This window comes from Lepidothrix coronata, unplaced genomic scaffold (assembly GCF_001604755.1).
Source record: "Lepidothrix coronata isolate B3197 unplaced genomic scaffold, Lepidothrix_coronata-1.0 Scaffold178, whole genome shotgun sequence".
Lineage (NCBI taxonomy): Eukaryota > Metazoa > Chordata > Aves > Passeriformes > Pipridae > Lepidothrix > Lepidothrix coronata.
In genome coordinates, this window is record NW_016690358.1 from 1798202 (window position 1) to 1826084 (window position 27883).

The window sequence follows — 27883 nt, forward strand, 5'->3', positions numbered from 1 at the left end:
TATGTATATAAATGACAGGAATACAGCTGAGCCTCTCTGGGTGTCCCATCCTGGGTGTTCCCTGCTCCATCCACACCCAGACATCCTGCAGTAGCAGGAGCATCACCTCAGAGCTCCAGCTCTGGCTCAGCCTCACCCTGATCCCACAAAAAGGGGTTTTTCTCTCCCAGGAAAAGCCCTCAGAGGTATTTTTGCAGTTTGTTATGTAACCAGTGAGACATTCTGTGCAGTTTTGGGGGTGTGAGTGCTGGTACCTCACACCTGGCACTGTGCTGGGCAACCCATTCCTGCCTCAATCCAACCCTTCAGTGCTGGCATTTTACCTGCCATCACCGTTATAGGTGCTTTGTCTCTGTCTTTTCCTTTTCTAAAGCTCCTTGGGTTTTTTTGTCATCCTCCTCAGTGTTTAAATTAATTCAAAAGTCTCAGGATCCTGGATCAGTTTGTGTTCTTCACCTCCCACCTGAGTGATGCCTTTTGGCCCTTTTTGAACCGATCTTGGGAAAACATTTTGCAATATTCACTTGGGAATTTTAGCCTCAGATTCATCTGCATTTGGAGCTACACTGACAAACTCCTGGCTTAAAAGCTGGACACTCAGGGAGCAGGTTTGGCACGAACCCTTTTACCCCTAAACCCTTCCTAGGGACAAAAAATCTGGTCACCCCATTTCAGGTGGGAGCTGGTTCTCCCCTCATATCAATCTTCAGCCCTTTCTCCCCTCCCACAAGAGGTAACACCAAATTTTGGGTGCTCATCCTGACGTGAAACTTAATGCAGATTAAATATAGTGGTGTTTCTCAAAGCTGGGAAAACTTACAAGTGTGCAAGGCTGTGGCATTAGTTTTTAGGAGCTGTGTGTGTAAAATATGCTGGTTTTAATATAAAATACTGTCCTCTTCCACTGGATTTTGAATGTAACACATTGAGGAAAATATAAGCATAAAAGTGGAGGTAGATTCAACCAAGAGCTCAGGAGGTGACAAGGCTGCTGAAGCACTTTAAGTAAATAGAATTTTAGCCTCAGATCCAACTGGATTTGGCCCTACATGGACAAACTCCTGGCTTAAAAGTTGGATACTCAGGGAGCAGGTTTTGCATGTACCCTTCCATCCCTAAACCTTTCCTAGGGACAATATCTGGTCACCCCATTCCAGATGGGGGCTGGTTCTCCCCTCATGTCCATCTTCAGCCCTTTTTCCCATCCCAAAAAGTTTTGGATGCTCATCCTGATGTGCAACTTAATACAAATGAAATTTAATATTTTTTTCTCAAACCTGGAAAATTATACAAGTGTGCAGGGCTGTGGCATTAACTTTTAGGAGTTGTGTGTGTAAAATATGCTGTTTTTAATACAAAATACTGTCCTCTTCCATTGGATTTTGAATGTAACACATTGAGGAAAATATAAGCATAAAAGTGGAGGTAGATTCAACCAGGAGAGCTCAGGAGGTGACAAGGCTGCTGAAGCTCTTTAAGCAAAAAGAATTTTAGCCTCATATCCAGCTGGATTTGGCTCTACATGGACAAACTCCTGGCTTAAAAGTTGGATACTCAGGGAGAAGCTTAAAGGATTTCCCATGTGGCTTCTCATCCCTAAACCTTTCCTAGGGACAATATCTGGTCACCCCATTCCAGATGGGGGCTGGTTCTCCCCTCATGTCCATCTTCAGCCCTTTTTCCCATCCCAAAAAGTTTTGGATGCTCATCCTGATGTGCAACTTAATACAAATGAAATTTAATATTTTTTTTCTCAAACCTGGAAAATTATACAAGTGTGCAGGGCTGTGGCATTAACTTTTAGGAGTTGTGTGTGTAAAATATGCTGGTTTTAATACAAAATACTGTCCTTTTCCTAAGGATTTTGAACGTAACACAGCAAGGAAAATGTAAGTAAAAATGAGGTGGCAGGGAGAGGCAACCAGGAGAGCTCAGGAGGTGACAAGGCTGCTGAAGCTTTTTAATCAAATATTTTGGCTATTAGAACAATTTTAATGACCCAGTAAGGACTGGTTGGGGGTTCTTTTCCTGCCTGGAGCCTGTGGGGCTGGAGCAGGGCTGGGGAGCTGTTTTGCCCCCCCCAGGCTCATCCAACAGCAGAGGGTGCTCGTGCACTGCCGTGCAAATCCTTCTTCTCTCTCAGCCATCTTAGGAGGAATGTTTTCCTTCCCTGCAGTCTCCATTTTATGGTTCTGACGCAGAAAATAAGCAGGTCAGCACAGGGAGGAGGGAGGATGGGCTGGGGGGGGATGCGGGATGTGCTGAAGCAGAGCTTGGCAGTGGTTTCCTGGGAGCCAGGGCGGGATGTGGGGCTGGAGGGGCGAGGCAGTGAGGGACTGGTACCCAGGGGGATGCAGGGTGAGAGGATGGAGGGCGGGGATGCCAGGACTGGGGAGGGGGGGTGCAGAGAGAGGTGGCATTTCAGCCGAAATGCTGCTTGGAGCCCCCCTGGCAGCCCCCAGGGCTGGGGGGTGCCCCCCTCCCTCCATCCCTCTCTCCATCCCTCCCTCCCTTCATCCCTCCCTTCCACAGGATGCTCCAGCTGCAATAGTGCTTTTTTTAACCCCCCCTCTCCACAGGAGGCTGAGCAGACCCCCCCAGACTGCCTGGAAGCAGGATGGAGCTCAGGTTTCAGCCCTTGTCCGGGTTCCCCAGCCGAGAGGGACTTTCCTGTTTTCATTGTTCGGGACGCTGAGATCTGTTCTTGTTCTTTCTTTCCTTCCTGCCCGTGCATGTCTGGGGGGGGAAGGTTGTTGCCCCTGCTCTGTCACCAACAAATCCTGGCAGCAGCACCTTTCCCAGCTGTGTGGAGAGTCCCAGGAGAGCTGCCAGCCTGTGGTATTGAGCAACTCTTGTCATCATCTCTATTTGGAGGAACTTTTTTTGTGTTATTCATCACTGCATCCTTCATGTTGTGCAGTGCTATGGCGTGAGCAGGCGTTTCCCAATCCAGAATATGAAGCAAGCCAGTGATCCAAACTGCTGGAGGCTTCTTCCACTTCACTGAACCAACCAAAAAAAAAAATGCTGGGGGCTCAGAGCTAGACTGAGGGATCTGTGGTGCCTTTCTGGTCCCTGCATCTCTGCAGGCTCTTGCTCTGCACGGCACATCTCTCCCTTCTGTGAGAGGTCTGCGAACTTCCATAGGGCTCCCGGGATTGTCTGTGGGTTTTCCAGGCTAAGGAGTGCAGTTCAAGGGCTTTGGGGGTTTTTTTTGTGGCATCTCAAACCTGAGAACCAAACTGCAGGGCCCTCACCCTTACAGGTACGTGCACAGAGATAGCAGCTGGTGTAAATGCAACCAACTCCCACCCAGCTCCAGAACCTGCCTGAGGTGTGGATAAAATACTTCGAAATTTGGGCCAAGTCCACCAGCAAACCTGAACAAAAGGTTCCCTGGGAAAGCTGACTTGTTTCCAGCCTGTTTAGATGAGTCTGCACAGGCAGCTCATCCATCAGTGTCAGGGAGATGGGGGATATCCTGTGGGACCGCTCCTTCTTACTCAGTTCTGTTCCCTCCACGTAGTGAGTCCTGGTTGCCCCCGTGTTTATCAAGTCCTAAGCCCGGTTTACTCCCAAATTCTCACATCCCTTTCGTTGCTTTCCTAAAAACTGTGATTTTGCAGCTCAGTGGAGCTCTTTGCTTTGTTTTGCTCCGCGCCGGTTTTTGCCCTTCCCAGAACCACACACCAAGATGCTGCTCGGGAAGAAAACAAACGTCACAAGAGCCACTGTGGTTCCTGGGGGTAGTTCAGATGGGTATCTTTTCCTTTAAAAACCCTAAGCTAAAGCTGCCTTTGTCTGTGATCCTGTGCATGCCTGCATATACGAAAATAGGTCAGTGACTCCGTGCTGGCCCCAGGCGCCAGCCCGGCTGCGGCAGAGGCACCACGGAGAAGCAGCACAGCCATAGGTCAGCTCTGAGGGAGGGATGCTCATCCTCTCTGCCTTGTTACTGGGCAGCTTCCTGCTCCAGGGAATGCTGATGGGCTGGGGGACAGTGCTGGGGGTGCAGCAACCCCGTGCTGAAGTGGGATTGCCTGGCACAGTTGGGGTTCTGAGCTGCTTCGCCCCCTTCCCGTGGTCAGGGACAGGTCTTGGCTTTTGTGGTCACCCTGGGATGGGCACAGACCCCCCCCCCTTATCCCAGCCCATGGAGAAGCAGTGAGTTTCTGGGCACTGAGCAGTGGGATGCCCCAGTCACCCCTCCCGTGGTGTGGAGCTGATGGAGTCGCAGGAAGGGTGCAGAGCTTTTCCATGAGTGAGTCCCAGGAATGCTGGTGGGACTGTTCATGCTCCTGGAGAAGGGATGTCTGTGGCAGCCTGATTCCACTGCAACACAGAGGAGAGGGTGTTACCAAAGGGTGGGAAAGTGTAGGGATTGTGATGTTGTTGGGCATCTTCCTGTCATCCTTCCAGCCCCAAACCTGCAAACAGATCTCCAGAAACACTTCCCCCTGTGCCATTCCATGAATCCTTTGGAGTTCAGTGGCTTGCACTGAGCTTTGATGTGTGGGTGGATATTGTGGAGATCATGTCTGCAATAGATGTCTTTAATGAGGTTACCTTGCTAAAGACTTCTGTGGATGGAGCACTTCTCCTGTGAGGGAAGGCTAAGAGAATTGGGATTGTTCAGCCCAGTTTCAGAATTCTGCAGAAAAGAAGGCTCCAGGAAGACCTGAGAAGGGCCTAAAGGGGCTCCAGAAAAGCTGGAGAGGGATTTTGGACAAGGGTCTGGAGGGACAGGACAAGGGGGAATGGCTTCCCACTGCCAGAGGGCAGGGTTAGATGGGATAGTGGGAAGAAATTCCTCCCTGTGAGGGTGGTGAGGCCCTGGCACAGAGAAGCTGTGGCTGCCCCATCCCTGGGAGTGTCCAAGGCCAGGTTGGACGGAGCTTGGAGCAACCTGGGCTAGTGGAAGGTGTCCCTGCCCATGGCAGGGGGTGGGACGAGACAATCTTTAAGGTCCCTTCCACCCCAAGCCACTCTGGGATTTTAAGTGACTTTTCCTCTAAGCAGAGATCAGCATCTTCCCCTAGGAAAAACTTGCATTTATCACTGCTTTGTTCCTTGTGTGATTCCACCTCCATGCTCCCTGCAGAGTTTTCCCTGTCTGATGTTGCACAAAAGATGACCAGACAGGCTCACACACACCAGATTTACCCTCAGAACCTGGTGCTAGAGCTAAACATCAACTGCAGCAGTAAAAGTTCCTTTTTGGGGTGTGGGGAGGGGGATTTAACAGGAGAAAAGAGAGAAAAGGGAAAGGGAAAACTCCCCAGTGGCCACCTGGGATGAGACCACAGCAGGAGTCTCCCCCAACAAGCACTTTCTCCAGTGCAGCAGGGACTCCCCCAGGCACTTTTCCTACTCCTTGAACCTTCCCATTGTCAGTCCTGACGCTGGGGGTGTTGACTGGAGGCGGCTTTGATTAGGGGCAGATGCTAATTGCCCGTTAAGCTCCGCTCTGCCCAGCCCCGCTGATGTTTAGTGGATGTTTTAACGACCCTTGTCCCCTTTTGTTGTCCCAGGAGGGTCCTGGAGCGAGGTCACAGCAGGAAGAAAGGGCAGGAAAAGGGAGATCGGCATTCCCAGCAGGCGTAATTAACTCTTCTATTGTAATTGCTTCTAATTACCACACAGCACAACAGTGCTGGGCTCATTTAGGGAGATATGGGAGAGGACTTAGGGATCTGCAGGTTAGGCCACTGTGTGGGCTCAGGGTTAGTCTGGATTTGTCAGCTCTCACAAGGAAAAGGACGCTGGAAAACCTCTTCTCCCTGCTCTGTCTGCTACACACCCTGTCTGACAGTAGGGACTTTTTTTCCATAGTCTCCTTTTCTTCCTTATCCTGCTTCCTGGGAATGGTTTTTAGCATCCTTATGACCAGCCAGCCATGAGTTTAAATTCTGTGTTTAATTTCTAGAGAAAACCCAAACATGCTACCAGTGTCTTTTACCTCCTTGGACAGCAGTTATTCCCCTAGGCCTTCTAAATTCCAGCTTTATCCCCTAAGTTCTTGGGTAAACTGACCCCATTCCTGTATGGGAGGCAGCTTTGTCATCTCCCTTTGATTTAGGGAGAATCTACATAAGGAAAGTTTGGACTTGATGGATCTTTAAGATCCAAACAATGTTTTTCTTTATATATATGTTCTAGAAAATCTGTGCTCCTTGTCCTTGTTCCCATTCATAAACGTGGTTGCTTGGCTTCACACCCCCATCCTGCTTTTTTTAAAGGCAGGGAAAAAAAAGAAGAGTTGAGAGCTCCCCATTTGTCTTCCCAAAATACCCTGAGCAGGTCTCAGTTGTCCTGGTTTTTTTAAGGCAGGGAATTCTGGGTTGTCCATACAGGAGAAATCTGATGTTTGAAATGCATCTGGTAAAACTCCAGTGGAAAGAGTCATTTTCTCCGGACACGTTTAATTCCAAGTTAATAAAATTTTGGCTGTGCAATGTCAGTAGGAAAATCTCATCCCGATTTTTTTTTCCCTTTCTTCAGTTCCAGAAGTCAGATCTAAATACTCAAATCTAAAAGGCCTCCTGCAGCAGAACTGTAAAGTTTTCCCAGTCCTGTTTAGCCTTGCTGTGGGATAATGGGGAGGAAGGGAGTGAGGCAGGAATTGGGAGAGCAGCATCCCGTGTCTGAACTGGGAACCAGGGAGGATGAGCTCCCTAAAGCCACGACCTCAAATGAGAAACAGGGGAGTGGAAAATAAATCTGATGTTGTTCCTAACGCTGGAACCTTTACAAAGTTTGAAAATACAGGAAGGATGGAATAACTCAGAAATGCCTGTTCCTGTAATTTTTTTCCTTTTATTGATCAGAGCACTATTTTTATACTTCAGATGCATTTGGGGCTTAGAGGACTGTCTCTGGAAGGGATGCTGACTCTGCCCTTGCTGATTCATTCAGCCCTTGCTGATGATCCTTCTGGAAGCATCTCCTGTGCCCAGGTGTGTGTAACCTGAGATTCTCCTTCCTCCTCCTCAACTCCTGGATGACCTCATAAGCCCATTCCTGGCCCCGAAAATGTACACTTGGTCTGAGGCCTTCTAAAGAGGGCAGGGTTAGATGGGATATTGGGGGGAAATTCCTCCCTGTGAGGGTGAGGAGGCCCTGGCACAGGTTGCCCAGAGAAGCTGTGGCTGCCCCTGGATCCCTGGAAGTGTCCAAGGCCAGGTTGGACAGGGCTTGGAGCAACCTGGGCTAGTGGAAGGTGTCCCTGCCCATGGCAGGGGGGTGGAATGAGTTGATCCTTAAGATCCCTTCCAATCCAAACCATTCTGTGATTCTTCTTCCTGCGAGCTGGCCCGAGGATGGGGTCTGAAGGCAAAACTGTTCTGAAGACAGAACCTGTTCAGAAAATAGTTCTGGTTGCTATAACAAGTTGGGAAGCAGCATGAGAGCAGTTGTTTCTCAGTAACTGCCTGTTTTCTGCCATGTGGGAACCCAAAAAGCAGAATGTCTTGCCCAATGAGCTGCTCCAGCCGTGCCTGTGCTGCTGCAGGACCCTGTGGCACAGCCGTGCTCAGTGATGCTCGTCTCAGGAAGCATCTCTTGATCTCTGCTCAGACACATCTCTCTGCCTCATCCTCCTGCTGATTTCTGTGCTTGTCACCCCGCTGGACTCTGCCTCAGGTCAGCAGGAGACAAGTCTTTGATAGCTCTGAAGCCTGGGGGGCTTCAGGCATCGTTTAATGCTTTCAGCCTCTGATCATACAAGTGAGAGCTGATGATGGCAGAGGGAAGATCTCTGCCTGCCAGTCCCCAGTGCTGCACACCCCCTGTATCTACTGCAGGCTCACAGAAGGGTTTGGGTTGGAAGAGAACTTTAAAGGCCTCTAGTCCAACCCCTTGCCATGGGCAGGGACACCTTCCACTAGCCCAGGTTGCTCCAAGCCCCGTCCAACCTGGCCTTGGACACTTCCAGGGATCCAGGGGCAGCCACAGCTTCTCTGGGCAACCTGTGCCAGGGCCTCCCCACCCTCACAGGGAGGAATTTCTCCCCAGTATCCCATCTAACCCTGCCCTCTGGCAGTTTGAAGCCATTCCCCCTTGTCCTGTCCCTCCAGACCCTTGTCCAAAATCCTTCTCCAGCTCTCTTGGAGCCCTTTTAGGCACTGGAAGGGGCTCTCAGCTCTCCCTGGAGCCTTCTCTTCTCCAGGTGAACCCCCCCAGCTCTCCCAGCCTGGCTCCACAGCAGAGGGGCTCCAGCCCTTGGAGGACCTCCATGGCATCCTCTGGACTCCCTCCAACAGCTCCACACCCTTCTGATGCCGTGGGCCCCAGGACTGGATGCGGTGCTGCAGGTGGGTCCCAAACACCTGCTGCCTCTGCCACTAAAAATAATCCTCATTTTGTTGCTTGGTAGAGTGGCCTGAGTATGATCCTGTGTGTGGGCTCCATCTCCTTGGCTCAAAGCAGGACCTAACGTGTGGGTGTCCTCAGGGGGATGGCTCTAGCCTGGAGACTCTGGAGCAGAGATGCAGAGAACTAGAGAATTCATCTCTCTGCAAGGTGAGTCCTTGTCTCTGGGCAGCTCAGGGAAGTGGTTGGTGCCCTCCAGGTTTTCTTCCCAGCACGTGGGTGGCAAGGAATTACATCCAGAGGATTTCCAGCACCTGGAAATACCTGCTGGCAAGGCTTTCAATACCTCTTGTGTGCTCTTTTTTCCTGACCAGAATTTTTCCTGAGCAGATTTTCTCATGTCCAGCTCCAAGACACACAGTCCTGGGATCAGAAGTGATCCCAGAGATGGAGAGGTGTTTGCTGTGGCTCAGGAACAGGGGGCTTTTTGGATCTCAGCAGCTCTGAGCAAAGACAATTTTGGCTCATTGCTGTGTCTGCAAAGCCTGAGGCTGCTTCCTAAAGATGCTTTATTTGTGTGGTTGCAGTGGAAGCCTTTTCCTTTTAAAGCTGTGGCTGTGCTGGACTGCAGAGGGAAAGAATTATTGATGAAACGAGGGGATGTGATGGCTGGGAGGAAGGATACCTATTGTTTTGACCTGTGGTAAAAGGCTGGAGGTGCTGAGTCAGTGTCCAGGGAGGAAGGAAAGCAGGAGGCAGGATATGGAGTGCAGATGCATCCGTCCCTGAGAGCATGAAAACTTGCTGAACAACTGACTGTGCCCCCCTCAAGCTCTGCTCCAGTCTAATATTTATATTTATATTTATATTTATATTTATATTTATATTTATATTTATTATTATTATTATTATTATTATTATTATTATTATTTGTAATTTATATTTTATAGATATTTATATTTGTTGTTATTTTTAAATTTATATTATCCATCTATGTCTTACCTGGTCTAATATTGATATTCAGCTATAAACCCTCTTCTAAGATACAGTAACCCCCCAGGATAACCCAGTGCCCTCCAGCTGCACTGGAGCTGGGCAGTCACTTCTCAGGGTCTTTTCACTGTTCAAGCTGCCAGTCCTGAAAGAGCTGGAAAAAATAAATAAATCCAAAGAAATCCACTTTTTTCCCCTCACTTTGAAGACTGTTAAAGCTTGCAGACCTTCCCTGGGGTGTGTGTCCCATACCAAAATAATGTAAAAAAAAAAAAGGGGGCAGAGTTTTTTTCAGCTTTCATGTGTATTTATGCTGCAGAGCTTTTAGATCTGCCTGGAAAATGCACATGAGCATCTGTGTGATGAGCTTTGCCCTGGCTCTGAGCACACACAAACCATCCAGGGGCAGGAAGGACCATATTTCCTGACAGATCTGCTCCTGAGGGAGCACTGAGCTATTACCTGAAGCAGTTAATTATGTTTTTGGGGGGTTATTTGCCTGGATCTGTGCAGGGGGGATGAGCCACACTCCCAGCAGTGAGGTCAAAGGGATTTTCAGTGGGTACAACTGGAGACAGTTGCAGGATAGAAACTGCTCCTGCTTAAAGCAAATATTTTAGGAATGTCCTTCTCTATTTTTATGTCTTTTTTTTTTTTCCAGTGTCTGCTGAGAACTTGAGGACAAGCTTAAACAGGACAAAAGGACAGATTTTTAATGTGCGGTGGAATATTCTGAACTTCCCAGCTGACACAGATAAGATAAGAGTGACAAATCTGTGGGGGAAAATTGACAATATCCTTCTGCTTTTAGGAAGAAAAATATTTCAAAGGGGATGTGAGCTGTGGCAGAAGGGATCCCTGGGTCTCAGTAAAGTTTGGAGAGAGAGTAGAAGGGTCTGTTATGTGGGAAAAGACATTTCTGATGTGGTATAGACCATGGAATGTTCCTCTGCAGCTGGGGGGGATCTCAAAGTGCTGCAGAGATGCTGTTTGCCATCCACAGGGAATTCTGTCATTCTGAGCCTCTTTGACATCTTCGTGCAAAGGGATCACTGCTCTGTTTAGTTGCCATCTAAAAATGAGTTGCCTGACTGCATTCCTGGAGTTTCTGGACTGCCTGGAGCCTGGTGGTTTGCTGGCAGTGCTGTGGGATTGCCAAGGGCTGCTCTGAGTGCCTGGGTGTTGCAGTGTTCTGGTGGGCTTTGAGCAGTCAGGGCTGTACCACCGGATCTTGGAGTCACGGAATCACTGAGGCTGGAAAAACCCTCCCAGCCCGTGGATCCCCCCTGTGCCCCATCCCCACCTTGTCCCCCAGCCCAGAGCACTCAGTGCCACGGCCAGGCCTTCCTTGGACACCTCCAGGGATGGGGACTCCAACACCTCCCTGGGCAGCCCCTGCCAGTGCCTGAACACCCTTTCCAGGGAGAAATTCCTCCTGATATCCAACCTGACCCTCCCCTGGCACAGCTTGAGGCTGTTTCCCCTTGTCCACCCTTGACACTGTAAGTGTCCCCCAGGCACTGAGCAGCTTGGGCTGGGTCCATCTCAGCATCAAGGGCTGCTGAAACCTCTGAGTGGGGAGGAACCATGGGTGGGGTGCAATGTTGCAGTCTGACGTTCTTCTGGGGTTTTCCACTTCATGTTTGGGTTATGGTCCTTGACTTCTGGGTTTTGCAGCTTTAAGGATGCCAAGATACAGTGTGAGAAGCTGCAAAGGATGTACTCAAACCAGAGCATCTTTGCACAGTCCTGGGCCAGGGCTTCCTGTTTGCTGCCCAGAAGGTGACTTGGTAGCAACTACACAGAGTTTAACAACTTGAGAAAGAGGTTTCTGGTGAGTAAAATGACTTTTCCTCTCAACTCTGAAAAACTTTATTGCCCAGATCATAGAAAATCACAGAATGGTTTGGGTTGAAAGGGACTTTAAAAATCATCCAGTTCTACCCCCTTGCCATGGGCAGGGACACCTTCCACTAGCCCAGGTTGCTCCAAGCCCTGTCCAGCCTGGCCTTGGACACTTCCAGGGATCCAGGGGCAGCCACAGCTTCTCTGGGCAACCTGTGCCAGGGCCTCCCCAGCCTCACAGAGAGGAATTGCCCCTTAATACCACCTTCCAACCCCCCTGCAATGAACAGGGACATCTTCAATTACACCAGAGCCCCATTGCTCAGCTCTGCCCTGCTCCTCACGCTCCCCCCCACTTCCAAGGGAGGATTTTAACCACTTTTGTGTGTTTTTTCCCCCCTCCCTCCCCTCCTGCAGCCCCACAGCAGCTGTGTCTCCTGTGCTGCAGAAGCTGCCGTGGAGAATCAGGAGCAGCATGAAACATGATCTGCAGTTTGAAGCTGGGAGGAGGCAGAGGAGAAGCCCCAGGAGTGAGAGCAGCAGGGAACAGGCACAGACGCAGGTATGGGATGAAATGGGTGTTTGGGGCAGCAGAAGTTTTGGTCTGGATGCAAAACCCTGCAAGTAGCATGTGTAGAGAGCTTACAGATGAAAGCAAAATGCTCTGGAGCTGGATTCCCAGGGATGGAAACTTGGGACAGCACAAGTGGTGTTGCAATTTACTGAGAACACGAGTCCTGAGAGCAGCAATTTGCAGGTTTGCCTGAGGAGTTTTACATGTGGCTGAGGGACAGCTCACAGTACAGCCACCTTCAGCGATGTGCAAAGCCTGCTTGGGTACAGAGAACCTTCTTAAACCTGAGGGTCTTCCTGAGAGGCTTTTTGGCCGTATAAAATGCAGCAATTTGCATGACACACCAAAGCCTGTGCACCCATTCAGCCCTGTATTCCTGTGCTCCATCCCCTCCCCTGATTTCTTGGGAGGCTCAGTGGGTTGTTGGCACCAGAGCTCTTCTCCCCCTTCCCAAGCCATGGTGCTGTTCCAGACTCCTCTATTCCAACCACATACGTTTCAGATTTCTTTGCAAATGTGTTTGAAAAGGGAGGAGGGGGGGAGGCCATAAATATTTTTATGAGCTTTCCCAGCTCTGGAGCCTGAACCTGGGAATACCTTAACGAGGGGAATGGCCTCTGTGGGACAGCCTTGTGATGACTGTGCAGCCCCAGGTTCCTCTTTCATCCCCCTGACTGTGCCCTCACCTCTGAGTCAATCCTGCATCAGCAGGTACTCCTGCACCAGAGCTGTGCTGCTTTTGGGGAGCAGAAGGACCTGATATCCCTCTTGCCCATGTTTTCATGTTGTCCACTTTCCTTCCCAGCTCCAGACATGCTCAGGGACATGGATGTAGAACAAATCCTGTCACTTTGTGATACAACAGCCATTTCCTTCACCTTTTTGCAACTTTACCCATTAAATTAAAGATATTAACGAGTTTAAGTTTGGAAGCCTCCTGAGCCTGTAGCTACTACAGGCACAGACCTGCAACAAGAGACCAGTGACCCCTCCCTGCAGTTGTGGTTGGTCTGAATTCAACCTTCTGCTTGGTCCAGGAGGTTAATGTGACTCTGCATGTCCTGTGCTGTCCCCACAGCATGAGCCTTCTCCCTTTGCCTGCTCCCTGCTACCAGATGCATTCTTTGCTTCCAACATATGGACTCAATTACTGTCCCTCTCCCTTGATTTCCTGCCTCTCTGGGTTTCCTGAAACGCATCCCCTCCTCCTGGCAGCTCCAACTCCTGCAGTGAGATGCTTTGCAAGCTCTCACATTCCTCCCTCCCTCCCTCCCTCCCTCCTGCTGCTTTGCTGCCTCTGACAAGGGGGTCCTGCTCCAGAGCACGCACAGATAAGGCTGCAGACCCCCACGTTGCTGTCCCTGAGCCCAGGAACCCCAAGGGCTGGGCTCTCCACAGCAAAATTAATGCCTGCCCAGTGTCTGGCAGGGCTGTGTCCCAGCTCCCCTGGACAGAGGTCCCCACCCTGCTCAGCATCCATCCTACATCACCCTGTAGCTCTCAGCCAACTGCTTTAGTTGCAAGACACAGGCTTCCTTTTTTTCCCATTCCCTTCTGAGGCCGGGGGCTTTCCAAGGCTCTGTGCTTTGAAAGGAGCATCAAACCACTCTGCATTTCCCCTGGGTGCTGGTTGGCATCTTTCCTGGGCATCTCCCCCTGCAGAAAAGCCCTGTGCCCATGGCTTTGGCCTTTAAAAGCTTTGGAGGAGGGGACAGGGAGCCCTGTCTTCTCCATCAGGGGTTCTCTCAGCCCCTTCCTGCTGCTGGGGGGGAGCCCCAGGCACTGCAGCATCGGGGGGCTGGAAACCCTAAGGAATCTGAGCTTTTTCAGGGGGCAGGAGGAGGTGGAAATGGTTAAATCACACAAAGGAGCCAGTTAATGATTCCCATCCCCTTGCTGGCATGTTTCAGGATTTGGAAGGGGGTCTGGCCAGCAGCTGTGCCAGCATTTGTAGCTCAAAAAGAGCATTTTCTTTCTGTGTCAGCTTTCATCCGTGGCCCCTTTGGATTCCCCTGGATCCTGCAGATGCCAGAGTTTCTCCAGGGCTCCTGCTGCTGCAGGTCCCTGTGACTTTTCCCTCCCATACCCAGGGATGGAGTTAGATGGGGAGGGGGGGTGAAGAAGGCACTGCTTCCTCCCTGCTTCTTTCCTGTCCTATCCTTCCCCAAGCAGAGGAGAGGCTTTTTCCCAGGACCCAAATGACTTGGCAGCGCTTGTGAATGGAAGGAAAAGCTGAAAAGCTGCACTTCTGAACCCAGGATTGCAGGGGAGCAATTTGGGATTCATCTGAGCAGTCCCACAGTCAGGTTCAGCTGCAGGAGCCTCACTGTATAATAAGGTTTATATATTGTATATGTGTGACTTTTATAGATATTATATACTGTGTAATAAGCTGTATTATAATAAGCCTGAACACAGGTTCTCTCTCTAAGGTCACTGAGCCCCAGGACCAGTCACACAGGAGTGGGTTGTCCCTGTGCTGTTGTCTGAGCTTCCCTCAAGGATGGTGCCTGTTCTCTCCTGGATTTCTTCCCCCTTGGAATTAGAACAGGCAGCCCAGGGAAGTGGTGGAGTCACCACCCCTGGGAGTGTTCAGAGAGTGTGGATGTGGCACCTGAGAACATGTTTTAGTGGTGAACAGGGTGGTGCTGGGTTGATGAGCTTAAAAGTCTTTTCAAACCTCAGTGATTCTGTGATGACCTTAAATGTGGCACCTCCCCAGCTTCCTCCTCTCCTTCTCCTGATGCCTTTTTCCTATTGCAGGCAGTGGTGGAAGCAAGGACAGGGAAAAGCCCAAATTTCTCAAATCAAATATAAAGGCTGTTTAAAAATCCTTGATTTTTAAATCAATCACTAAAGCTGGAGAAGAGTGAATGAAGCACAGAGGTGAGGCAGGAACCCTAATTATATCCAGGTCACAGCATCCTTCCTCAGCCTTCCACACACCTTCTCTGGCTTGGGATGAGTTCAGCCTGAAGTCCCCTTTGGGCCACTGGCCTGTCTCATCCTCAGAGACCCTTCACAGCCCCTCAGACCCCCCACAAGCAGAGGGGTCAGTGTAAAACCCTCAAAAGCTGTACTAGATTCCAGTGGCTCACTGCTGTCACTCAAACCTGCCCCCAAAACTTTGAGACCCCCTCTGTGAGTGACTTTGGACTGGTTTGCTCCAAGAGGAGCATTCCTGCCAGCCAAGCCCATGGTGATGGGTGTTGTGTCCCTCCCAGGAGCCCCCCAAGGCTCTGGGGTCTGGGGTGGGTGTACCCCTGCACCCTCAATCCTTACAGCCTCCCTTCGCTAGCCCAACAGCCGGGTCTGGTAGCCAGGTTTCGTGCCCCCCCCCCCCAGCGTGCTGGGGCTCTCCCTGCTCCCCCGAGCCGTGTTTTTGGGGGGCCGTGGGGGCCGGGCTGGGGGGTGCCGGCAGGTGGCAGCCTGGGCAGGCAGCACGGGCAGCCTCTCGCAGATGTTTAATGGGATTTTAGAGCTCTGGGATTCATCGGGAGCTGTTGTCACGGAAACGGAGATCTGCGAGAGCCCGGGCGCTCGGCGTTAACCCCCTCGGTGCCGGGGAGGATCCGCAGAGAGGGGAGCGATTGGTGCCAGGAGCTCCCAAACCCCGCCTGGCTTGGTAGGGGCAGCGGGAAGGTGCTGGTTTATTTGGGATTGGAGTTTTAATTGCCTCATAGAATCTGCCTCTGTGCTGTTGGAGCACAAGGCTGAGCCCCGGTGCTCCAAGGGGGATGCTCCATATCCTGCCTGGGTGTCCTGGTTCTCTCGGTTTCAAGCTTGGGAGACTCCCACACGAACAAGAGGGGCCGGATGGGTGCAGGTCTCCCGGATTCCCAGCTTGTGGGAGGCAAATATCCTACTAATGCCTGATCCCAGCACATCCCATCCTACTCGGCACCTCCTCTGGGGTTGGGGCTGGACAGGAGGGGGCACCAGAGCTGCGCTGCCACGGGGGTGGTGGTGGCACATGTGTCACCCCCGCACGTGGCTCCCCCCGGGGTGACACCCCTGTTGCCGGGGAGGACGAGCAGCTGTGACCAGGATAATCTCCTTAGTGGCCTGAGCACCAGCACGGGAGTGAAAGGGAGATTAGAGGGCAGGGGGGCATTAGCAGCCCGGGATGCTCAGGGGAGAGGCACAAGGAGACAACTGGGCCAAGCAGAGAGGGAGAAGAGCCTGGGGGAGATCAGTGGAGCAGCCAGAGAGGCCTCCACGGGCAGCAAATAACCCAACAGCTGGGGGCTCTGAGGAAGTGAAAGGCTTTAGACAACGTGCCCAGAAACCCTTGTGGAGCTGTCCCCCCTCCTCCTCCCCAGGAGGAAGCCCTTGCCAGGCAGTCTGCATCCTAATTCAGTTCCTCCCATCCAGATCGGGGGAGGTGGGAGCCTTCCCACCCCCCATCATACCCACAGGGCACGAAAACATTCCCTCAAAGCATATTCAGAGTGCAGACCCACTGGATTCTACCCTGTGGAGGAACAGGACACGGAATATTTATTGTCCTTTTCCATGATACAATCGGGAAAAGATGCTGTTTTCTGTAGCAGAGCAGGGTGTGAGGCTGTTGCTTACAAAGTCCAGATACTGGGCTTTGTTCCCTGTTCCTGCCACATCAGTGTCACGGGGTCCTGTGTTTTCCTTGCTGGTGGGTAACAGGGCTGGAATGATGGATGCCTTACAGGAAGCTTTGCAGTCCTGCAGCGTGTCCTGCCAGAGCAGGGGAGCATGGCAGGGTAGTGCTGCTCACCGAGCTGTGCCTCCTCTGTGCTGCTTCCCACAGGGAGCTCCAGGGCTGGGAAGGGTGGAAAAAACAGTACCTACTATTACTCTTTGCTGTTTGTTCCTTCCTCTCAGCTGTCAAGGAAACCATGGCACGGTCCACATACCCAGCTGGTATTGCTGTGGTTGCTGACGTGGACTGTCCTTTTAATCCATATCCAAAATAGCTTCTCCACCCCTCCATTTGTGCTGGCCCACAGAGCAACTTCCACCGTGCCATGGTCTGTTCTCCTGCCCAGGGATGTGGTTCAGAATGCCAGACTTCTTCTTAGAACCATAAAATCACAAAGTAGTTTGGACTAAAAGGGACCTTTAAAGGTCATCTTGTTCCACCTCCTGCCATGGGCAGGGACACCTTCCACTAGCCCAGGTTGCTCCAAGCCCTGTCCAACCTGGCCTTGGACACTTCCAGGGATCCAGGGGCAGCCACAGCTTCTCTGGGCAACCTGTGCCAGGGCCTCCCCACACATCCTCAGAGCCAAGAATTTCTTCCCTATATCTAGTCTGAATCTCTCCTCTTAGTTTAAAACCATTCCCCCTTGTCCTATTACTACAGGTCCTACTAAAAAGTCTTCCAGGCTAAGGAAGCAGAATCCCAGTGTGAAGAGATGTTAAAGCAGCTCTTGTGCTGCTGAAAGTGGTCCCTGCATGGGAGATTCTGAGTAGAGGGATTGTGATGTGCTCAGGGTGGAAAAGAAAGCAGAAAAAAACAGAACCCACAGTGGGAGTGAGGAAAGGTGGTGCCAGATCTGTGCCACACAAGTGACCACAAGCTGGTGACCAGGGCAGAAAACGGGGGGAGAAAGATCTCTGAGCCAAGTATTTGGAAAAAGAAAACCAGAGTAGAGATGCAGAAGAGGTGAAGGTACAACTTTTCTCTCTCCCATACAGGAGGAGGGACAGGAGAAGCGTAGAGAGAAATCTCCAGCTGATTTCACACAGCCTCCAGTGGCACTGGGGTGTTTGGTCATCTTTTACTTGCAGAAAAAGGCAGGGATTTAAAGTAACATTGGGGAGCTGGAGCTTGTCCAGAGAAGGGAACAGAGCTTGGGAAGGGTCTGGAGTGCAAGTCTGATGAGAAGAAGCTGAGGGAGCTGGGGGGGCTCAGCCTGGAGAAAAGGAGGCTCAGGAGGGACCTTTTCACTCTCTACAGCTCCCTGACAGGAGGGGGAAGCCAGGGAGTTCGGGCTCTGCTCCTGGAGAGCAGGACAGGACAAGAAGGGACAGGACAAGAGGAAATGGCTGCAAGTTGTGCCAGGGCAGGCTCAGGTTGGATATTAGGGAAATTTCTGTACTGAAAGGGTAGTTAAGCTCTGGCACAGGCTGTCCAGGGCAGGGGTGGTGGAGTCACCATCCCTGGAAGTGTTAAAAAGTCATGTGGGTGTGGCACTTGGGGACATGGTTTAGTGGTGGCCTTGGCAGTGCTGGGTTAATGGTTGGACTCGATGATCTCAGAGGGTTTTTCCAACCTAAACAATTCTGTGACTGTAACAGGCTGTTCTGCCTTTTGGCCTCAGCAGGGTCCAAGGCTAGTCCCTGGCTAGCACAGCCTTGCTGCCCCCTCAGACCCTCACCAGCCTGGGCTCTGTGTGGCAGACGTGTCTTGGCGCTGTGACGTGCGGGGTGTCCGTGTCCCCCTGCTCGGTGTCCGTGAGCAGCAACAGCCCAAACCCTGTATGTATGAGCCTGGCTCCTACAGCACCTCCTCTGTTGGTGACAGCGTGCCCTGTGACCCATTGACATCTCCCCCCCTTGGTTTCACCCTCCAGCCCTTTCCCAGAGGAGCTCTGTGTGTTCTGACCACAGGAAGCTCTCCCGCTGTAATCCAAGCCCTGGGGGGACACTCACTCCCGTCACAGCCATCCCAGACCCGACTTCCCTTGGAGGAGGAGGAGGATTTCCCCTTCCACACCTGCAAAAACAAGGGGCCCTGACTCACTGCCTACAGGGTGCAAGGGCCACGAGGGCTCCACTTACACCTTGCTCATGGAGGTAGGAGTTGGGGCAGGGGGTACCAGGCACTCTGCCCATCCCTGTGGGATTTCCCTCCCCTGCCCTTTGGGGTTTCCCCTTTTTTGCTCCATTCAGAAGGTGATTTCAGTGCAGTGCACTGTGGTCCTGTCATGGTTGAACCCTGGCGAGCAGCTAAACACCACCAGCTGCTCCATGACTGAACACCTGCCTGCCGAGGGGAAGTGATAAATGAATTCCTTGTTTGCTTTGTTTGCATGCTCAGCTGTTGCTTCACCTATTAAACCACCTTTATCTCAACCCTCCCCCTTCCAGTTCTGCCCCCATCCCTCTGTGAGGACTGAGGGGCTGTGTGGGGCAGAGCTGCCCCCCGGGATTAACCCACACCAGGTCCCAAACCTGTACTGGTTTGCTGCATGTGTTTGCAGAGGATCCTGCTGGACCCAGTTCTTCCCTGGGTCCTCCTCCCCATGAACCTCCTGTCTGATGTTCTGTGGTCCCCAGGAGCTCTCCCGGTGGGATGTATTGTCCTCCTCCATCCCCAGTTGTCAGGACATTTCTCCATCCCCTGTCACGGCTCCCAAGGAAATCGGGAGCTCAGCGTGTGAGCCCTGCCAGCTCTGATCTCTGATTCCCATCCTGCCCAGGCAGCTGTGTCTATTCAGCCACGAGCAGCTCCGTCCCTAGACTGTGAAGGAACGGGAAAAGCCGCCGGGCTTCTCCTTAAAGGAGCCGTTGTCGGGAAATGAGGTCAGGGAAAGGGGAATGCTGAGCGGCTCATTGAGGGACCACGGCAGGGCACTCGCACAATAGCTCAGTGTCCTCCCCCGGTCCGGCTCAGCTCTTGTCCCACCCTCAGAGCTTCAGCCGGATCATTCGGAGCTGGTTTGTGGTTGGAGTGACTCAACCAGTGTCCTTTTGTGTCACCTCGATGTCACAGCTTTGCCATTTGCTCCCCGGCGCACGGGGAAGTGAAGGCAGGAAATCAATCCCAAATCCATCACCGCTGGCCCGGGCAGCCACAGGAGAGAGCCAGGGCTGGGCTGGAGGGGGGACTCTGCTTTCTGGTGCACAGAGCAGACACATCCCCCCTTGTCCCAGTGCTCAGGCTGTTCCCTGGATGTGGGAAAGGAGATGATGATGCTCATCTCTAACCCAGGTTAGAGGTGGAGCCAGCTTGCATCTTTGCCGGTGGGCAGAATCACGCTGGGACAAAAATCCACGTGTTGTGGGTAGAAGGCAGTGATTTACAAATCTTCCTGAAATATTTTGTCAGTCCTGTACAAAGGCATTGAAATCTCAAAGCAGATCTGCTGGGGATGACCAAAAACAGCATCTTTGGACAGGGGGTTCAAGCCCAACAATCCCTTGGTCAAGGCATAAATACTCTTTGCCCAAAAGGCTATTAATGTTCCGTAATTTCGGTGTTTTCCTGTCCTCCTGCTGCAGCTGGCATATTGATAAAGCCCACCTGGATTTCCAGAGGGGTCTCTTGCAATCTCTTAAAGAAGCTGAGCTCCCGTGGGAGGAGAGGGAGGTTCCTATGTGGCTGCAACCTGGTATTTAACTGGCTAAAAGGCAGGAAACAAAGCACAGCAGGAAGGCTGAGAATAGTAGGAATATTTCTGACAGTATTTCAGTAGGAAAAAACAAATGTGACTATGAAGGGATGCAGAGGGTCCTCACCTGGATGCTTGGTGGCTTATAGGGCCACAAAGATGCTCTGAGGGCTGGAGCCCCTCTGCTCTGGAGCCAGGCTGGGAGAGCTGGGGGGGTTCACCTGGAGAAGAGATCCCAGGGAGACCTGAGAGCCCCTTCCAGGGCCTAAAGGGGCTCCAGGAGAGCTGGATAGAGACTTGGAGGGACAGAACAAGGGGAATGGCTCCACACTGCCAGAGGGCAGGGATAGGTGGGATACTGGGAAGGAATTGTTCCCTGTGAGGGTGGGGAGGTCCTGGCACAGGTTGTCCAAAGAAGCTGTGGCTGCCCCTGGATCCCTGGAAGTGTCCAAGGCCAGGCTGGACAGGGCTTGGAGCAACCTGAGCTAGTGGAAGGTGTCCGTGCCCATGGCAGGGAGTGGAACTGGAAGGTTTTTAAGGTCCCTTCCAACCCAAACCATTCTGTGATTTTATGATCTCGAAGGGTTTGTTCTGCCCTCTGTGCTTTTCCCTTTTAACTCTGTGAACACAGGGATGCTCCAGGCTGAGCATTTCCACTTGGAGCAAAACATGGGGTGTGTGGGGTGTCAGTGCAGTGTCAGCCAATTGCTCTGCAGCAGTTTAAACCCCAAATTTCCTCTGAGATCTAGAAATCCCTGGGAAAGGAAGAAGAAGAGAAAAAAGAAACCACAGCAGTGGCTTTCTTTTTGTTTGAAACACATTGAGCTGCCTGCAGCTCTGGTTCCCCTGCCTGAGGAGGGACCTCGTGAGCTAAATCAGCTGCAGGCTTAACTCAGAAAAGGGATGTGGAGGATTCACATGAAATGATAAACTCTAGATGTTTCCCCCCATTGTAAGTAAGAGCTTGAATGGAGCTGGGAGGGGCAGCCTTAAATGCCAAGCTGTCATTTCACAGCACTCCCCTTCACAGGATGTTGCTTATGGTTTACCCAGGTTAAAAAAAGCCACGGAATACATTCAGGGAATAAAAAGGTGGGAGGATGTGAGAAAATTCACTGGTGAGAAAGATGAGAGAGTGTCGGTGGGGGCGTGAGGGAGCAATTAGGAGCTGCAAGGAGCGGAGGGGAAGGGAGGGAGGGAAGGAGGGAGGAAGCAGTCTGCCGGGTTCATGCTGTGTTGGGAAGGGGCTTGGCTGGGGGGAGAGACGGGCTGTGGGAGGAGGATGACTCTGCCCAGAGGAGCAAGAAGCTGCTGCTGCAATTTGGGGCTCAGGAGAGGAATAGGGAGTGTGGGAGAGCCTGGGTGCAGAGCAGGCCCTGAGGGGAGAAGGGGTTGCTGGATCAGAGGAGGGTTTGCAGAGGGAGGAGGACAAGCAGTGCATTGAGTACAGGCTCCCGCTTCCTTTCAGCCCTGTCCAGCTTTGCTACAGCCCAGCTGGCAGCTGGGGGGACACCCCCACCCCCCTCCTTCCTGCTGCAGCCCCGAGGGGATCCGTGCACAAAGCCTGGCAGCTCTGAATGCTCCCTGTGTTGTCTGTGCACACCAAATGCTTCATCCCTGCTCAGTGCCAGACCCCCGAGGGGCTGTGACACAGCAGCAGCACCCACGCAGGGCCCACACACTGGGGTCCAGCTCCAAAACAATGCCCACCCTGAGCAAGGGACATCTTGCCAGCAGACCTGGAAGGAGAGGGGAGATGGTGGGTGTCCAGGTTTGGAGGCTGTCGGTCCCTTCCCAGCCGGGCTGTGTGTGTGACCTGTGTGTGTCAGACCCGCTGTGCACAGGGAACAAGTGCTGTCTGAGCCATCCCCTCTGCACAGCCCACCTTTCTCTTGCTTTGCTGGTTTTTGGGGGAGAGGACAGACCCATAAGTGACATCTCCTGCCCACTGTGCCACAATTCCATGTGGGGCTGCAGCTGGAAGCGGGACAGGGAGAGACAGATGCACCAAGGAGGGGTGAGGGGGAGTTTCAGGGGTGGAGGGTAAGAGAGGGGTGCTGAGTTTGTGATCGTTATTTAGCAGAGTCTCCAAAAAGCTTTTAAATCCTGTACCTTGTCTCTGCACAGTTTCGTGTGCCTGCCTTTGGTATTTCAGGAGCTGGGGATGACAGCACGGAAGGTTTGCAGCCCTGAAACAGTTAATCCCTCACTCCTGCAGCGCCTGGGCAGTAACTGGGATGCTGCTTCATATTCCTGAGCCGCTCCCCTCCCTTCTGCCGTCTCCTCCCAGCCGTAAAAATACATCTTCGGAGGCACTGCAGGCAGGAGCGGGGCCGTCCCGGTGCTGGCCCCGTGGCCGTGCCAGGGCTCAGTCACCACGCTCCCCCCGTGCCCTCGTCCCCCGGGTGTCCCGGTGCCGGTTGTCGCCCGGCGGCTGCTCTGATTCGGGGTTAGCGCCTGGAGCGCGGCGTCATGAGCTGGATGAGCTCAGGCTTTAAGCCGCGAAGGCTTCTTAAGGGTAGACACTGTCCATGTCTCGTTACTGGGACACCAGCACCGGGAGGCTGAAATGGATAAGGCCGAAGTGTGGAGCACGGGGGGGGCTCGAGGGCGGGGGGCTGGGGGCTGTAATCACTGCCAGCACAGCCCTGTGAGAGCCTGGGGGCAGCATCCTCCATCACACTGCCTGTCCTCTCCCGTGGGATGCACGGGGGAGGCGTGGGAGGCACAACCTCCTGAGCTCTGGAGTCCCATTTGGGTCACGGTGTTGCCCATCAGGTGCTACTGTCAGAACTGCACCTTTTCGCTTGGGTTGGGGTGAAAGCAGGTGGATGCCTGATCCCTTAATGGGATGCATTTTGCAGCCTTGATCCCGTGGTGAGAATGTCTCAGCCCCTCAAGTGTCCTGAGCTCCCGTGGCTCCTCCAGCCCAGTCGGCTGCGGCCCCTGAGGAAGGTGGTCTGTGCCAGAGCTGGCCTGGAGGAGCTTCTCCCCCTGTTCTCAACATCCCCTTCTTTTCAGAACCAAGCAAGACCAGCAGAGCCAGCAAGGTGACAAGAGATGGAGGAGCATCCCTGTGGAGACCATCAGCTGGTCAAGCTGGACATTTCTCCTGGACAAAGGCAGGACACTGCTCGACCTGTGAGAGATTTCAGTAAGTAAAATACAGTTTCACTCTGGGATCTGTGCATGATATGGAGGATAATTTATCTTCCTTCTTCCTCCTGGGACTGCTAGTGGCAGTTTTTGCATCATTTTAGCTCTCCTGACCCATCTTTGTTCCGTCCCTGTAGACAGTTGAAGGGTCAAAGGCTTCAGCCAAGGGGCGGAACATCATCTGTGGTTCTCCTGGTGGAGCAGATTGGGCAGAAAGGCAGGGACAGAATAGCCCCACCTACACATAGCTCAGTGCTGGGGTTACAGTCAGAGACTCCAGGTCTGATCTTGCAGGGTGCTGGATCCTGGTGGAGTTTGCAGTGGGAACAGCTCTGCCCCAGCTTGTGGCTTCCAAGTGCTGAATTGTTTTCTTGTTCTAATTTAACATATGTATAACACTGAAGTAATAGAGTGATCCATAAGAGCCCAGCATCATCTGGGACTGGCACACAGCCTGGCTGTCACACATCCCTGAGGGAGGAGACAGGCTGATCCCAGCCCAGGTAAGAGCTGGGGTGTCAGGAAGGGGGAGAAGGAAATAGGGTGGCTGGGAATGCTCTGGGAGAGAAGGCAGGTTGGCACCTTCCAGTCTGGGAGAGCCACCCAGGGAGGGCTGAGCCAGCACAGGTGTTGCAGCAGGGTCTGGGGGGCATTGCTGGGGTCACCCAGCACAGGGCTCTTCCCTATGGGAACCTGTGTGTGCCAGGGCACTGCTGGGAGCACCGCTCCCTCCTGGAGTCCCACTTCGCAGCTTTTAGCTTTAACGCACTTTTCACAAAATCCCAGAATGGTTTGGGTGGGAAAGGACCTTAAAAACCACCTCTTCCCAACCCTCTGCCATGGGCAGGGACACATTCCACTAAACCAGGTTGCTCAGAGCCGTTACATTCAATAATAATACTTGTTCAATAGTAATAATAATTCCATTTCTCATAGCATTTTGGGTGTTCCCGGGGTTTGTTATCACACCCCGGGGCTGGAAGCACTAACAAAAAGCCGAGTGAGCTGAGGAGAGCGTGCCCCCTGTGCCAGGTCAGCCCGGCAGCCCCTCCCGGCACGTGGCATGGCCACCAGTCCCCCCCGGCAGCGGCTGCACCCAGTGAGGCTCTTTGTGCTGGGCACGGTGCCCGCTCCCTGCTCCAAAGGCACCTCGTGGCTGTTGTCCCGCTCCATCCCAGGTGCTGGGCTGGGCTGTGCAAACCCAGCGGGGTGTGAACCGTGGGGAAGAACTGCAGAGGAGCCCTCGGGGTGAGGTGGGCGCTGCCTGTGCACAGGAGCTTCGTGCTGGACAGAGAAAAGGGGGAGAGATGCTGCTCTGACAGGGGAGAAGTGTTGAAGTGTTGCTGTTTCAGCCTCACAGTCCAGGGACTGCCCCCCCTCCAACCCGGGTGAGCTGGGGTTCTGTTGCTGCAGCAAGTGTGGGATGGAGCCCTAGACAAGGCTTGACCCCTTCCCACCCCCCTGGGAAAGAGTGAGGGAGTCAACAAGGGCAGGTGGGATAATTAAAGCATCAGTCTCTCTGCTCTCCCAGTGCCTGGGGCATCAGAGGGCTCCCTGTGGGGCTGTGCCACCCTCATTTCGGGGTGCTGGCGGGCTCTGCCAGGCTGATCAGGGCAGGCAGGAGCTGCCAAATGTCCAAGGCTGCTCTGAGCTACCAAATGTCCGGAAATCTGCAAACTGAGGGAGAAACTGGGATACGTGAGCTGCATCTGGGCCAGCCTGGAGCCTTGTCTGGGAGCTCTGTATTTTCTTGTACCAGTTCCTTTCATCTAAAGCCTTTTTTCATGGCTTTGCAGCTGTGGGAAAGGGGTGCTCTTGGAGTGCTGTTTGAGAGCTTGTGTGTACAAAAGATGGAGAAATAAACACGATTTTTGGTACAAAAATATGATTTTTGCCTCCATATCATAACTTTGCTGGTGCAGAGGTGAACCTGGAGCCTTGTGGCACTGAGCTGCAGGGACCTCATCCGGGCTGGAGCAGCTGCCTGTGGTGCTGCCCCACATCTCAGGAGAAGGCTGGAAATCCTGTTCCCTGCACCAAAAATCCACCTTGGAACACCTGGTGTGGTGCCTGAGAGTCCAGATATAAAGTGGGCTCTGGTGGATGGGGTTGTCCCCCCTGCCCAAATGTCACCCAAATGCCAGGCAGGTGGGAAGGGGGGAGTACAGGAGTTGCCCTCGCTGTCCAAATACTTGCCATGAGGGATATCCCCCAGGGACAAACCAAGAAGGAGAGCCCTGGTCACACTGCTTGAGCTTTCTTGTCCCCAGAGGTGTACCTGCCTGTGTGGCAGCTCTGTGACAGCTGTGTCCCTCCTGGGGGCCCCACAGAGGGTCCTCCTTTGCTGTCACAGAAGCAGCACCAGCCCAGCCGCCGGCTGAGCTTAGAGGTCACACCAGCCAGAACTGGGCCAGGCTGCAGCTCCCTGCTGCTCTGCTGGGATGAAGGACACCTTCTCCCAGATGGCCACTTTGGAGGGACAAATGTTCATCCACGTGGCCCTGGCTTGGTGGCACAGGAGGAGCTTGTCCTTGGGACTGGTCCTGTGTGGGAGGCTGGAGCCAAGGGGGAAAGGCTGCGTCCTTGGTGCATGGACAGCTGAGCCTGGGCTGTGTTCCTGCTCCTGGGGACAAGTGCACGTTGCAGAGGCTGTTTTGGTACCAAAGTCCTGCTGGCATCTCATGGTAGGTACCCCAAGGTGTGTCCAAACCCCATCAGTGGCCATCCCTGTCCCCCTTCTGCTGAGGCAGCGCTGCCTTTACCCCCTGCCCATGGTGGGGAGCAGCCCCTGCTCCTGTCCCTACCTCCACAGTGGTGGTAGCACATCAGCAAGAGAGGCCCTGGATGTCCCTTGGAGCTGTTCCAGCCCCTCCTCCTCACCCTCAGTCAACTTCTGTGCCTTCCCCATCCCCCAAAGGCAGTTTGGGGGGGGGTATGGCCCCCAGCCAGGCCTGTGCCCCAAAATGTCCCTGCCTCTTCCCCACTCCCCTTTTCTCTTCAAGGTGTCCCCCAGCAGGTGTGGGGTGGAGCCAGCCAAACAGCACTGGCTCCATGGGGCTTTTGGGAGCAGGTCCCCACCTCCATGGACACACAGGGGACTGCTGGGATAATTTAAAAACGAGGGCAGAGACCTGATTATTGCCCTAGTTTGTGTCAAGTCTCAGTTTGGGTTTTTTTAGCAGCCTTTTGATGAGCTTGTCAATGACAAGCTGCTAATTGGGGAGTGGGAGGCCCGTGCTGTCCTGTGAAAACAGGGGAAAAAAAGAGCCAGGATAAAATAATTGTTTAAACACTGGCACTGGGCCTGGCCAGAGGGACCCGGGGCATGGAGAGAGGCCAGGCTGGGGTGGCCTCAGAGGGGCCGTGGGGCTGGTGCTCACTGAGGGGGTGGGGACACCCCAAATCTCTGCAGGGGTTGGTAGAGACCCCCCGAGAGCTTCAGCAGGGGGATGTGTCCCATTGCCCTGGGGTGCTGAGCAGTGGGGGAGGACACTTGGGTTCTAACAACATGAAGCACCCACCAACCACCGTGTGGAGCTCTGGGCTCCACATTTTCTTATTCCACCCTCCCCAGTGTATTTATTGATTTATAAATTCCCTACACGCACTGCTGGGCAAGGAGTACATTGCAGAGCACAAACTAAAACACAAATTATAAAAGGAAGGGGTAGACACGGGAAAAAAACAGTATTTTTAAAGTATTTTTGAAGGTTTTAGCGGTACAAAAACCATTTTGTTCCTGCACCCCAGTGGACTATTTCATGCACCCCTCTGTGGGGACCACGGGGTTGGAGGGAGACAACCCGGCCCCCTCCCTACCTGGCACCCATGAGCCCCTTCCCCGTTCCCCCTCTTTGCCCCCACCGGATGCTGCCCTGCACAAAGGAGCCTTGTCTGCCTCTTCCTCTCCTCTCCCCCCATCTGGCCGCTCTCCCTCCCTGGCACCCGTCCCGTCTCTCTCTGCAGAGCAAAGACCCTCCTTCTCATTCATCTCTGGGGGGGTCCAAGCCCCCACGTTGCCCTTGCAGCTCGCAGGGACCCCCCTGGCTGTGCCCTGCTCTGGAGGTGATGGGGAGGGTGGCAGGGTCCCCACCCCCGACCTGGCACCCACCCACATCCTGGGGACCGGTCGTGCAGCTGCCACTGGAGGGAGTGGTGGGCACTGCTCCCCAAAGCCCTGCGGTGTCACAGGGGCGTCCTTGCCCTCCGGCACCACTCGGCTTCACTGGCTGCCTTTCCGGGCTGTGTCACTTGGGGTTCACCGGGGAGGGCTCCCCTCAAATCCCGAATCAAATCCTGATGTGTCATGAACCGTGTGGGAGAGGAGGGGAGTTGCCCGGGGTGTGTCTCTGCTCCCCAGCGATTTCCAAACCTTGGCCAGCGGGATGGGCACTGTGACATCCACACTCCTGTCCCCCTGCGAGGGGAAAACGTGCCTCAACACGGCGATTCCACTCCCTTTCCTTCTTCCAAATGTTCTGGCAAAGCTCTGGATAGTGTTCACGTGGAGAGGGGGTCCAAAATCGCCTCCCTAAACTGGGCATGGCCACTTTTGGCACGTGCCAAAGGGACAAGGACTGGGCAGGCAGAGCTGGGCACGGGCAGCCCCTGAGCACTGCCCGGGGAACATTTTGGCCAAGAGTGGCTTTTCTTGGCTTTTTTTTTTTTTTTTGGGCTGGGGTTTTTCCTA

The 27883-nt window shown here is 53.2% G+C and overlaps 1 protein-coding gene and 1 long non-coding RNA gene across 4 annotated transcripts in view; both read left to right on the top strand.

Moving 5' to 3' along the window:
• The window catches only part of LOC108504885, a 17395-nt gene extending 7301 nt beyond the window's left edge, over positions 1 to 10094 (top strand). Inside the window, exons 1-4 of one of the 3 annotated variants that reach the window (XR_001877282.1) lie at positions 2144 to 2212; positions 6849 to 6956; positions 8375 to 8520; positions 9965 to 10094. Coding sequence is in view for 1 of the 3 variants with exons in the window: in XM_017830398.1 (XP_017685887.1) it covers positions 6849 to 6956; positions 8375 to 8434 (168 nt within the window). In the remaining 2 variants the exon portion in view is untranslated. Of the gene's footprint in view, positions 1 to 2143; positions 2213 to 3680; positions 3757 to 6848; positions 6957 to 8374; positions 8521 to 9964 lie in introns of those variants that run through there. The other 2 variants (XM_017830398.1, XR_001877283.1) reach the window with 2 other exon arrangements.
• An 889-nt stretch (positions 10095 to 10983) lies between these two features.
• Positions 10984 to 24325, top strand: LOC108504887. Its single transcript, XR_001877284.1, has 3 exons — positions 10984 to 11137; positions 11566 to 11710; positions 23059 to 24325. It is a non-coding gene; the product is annotated as an uncharacterized LOC108504887 (long non-coding RNA).
• Positions 24326 to 27883: the final 3558 nt, after the last annotated feature.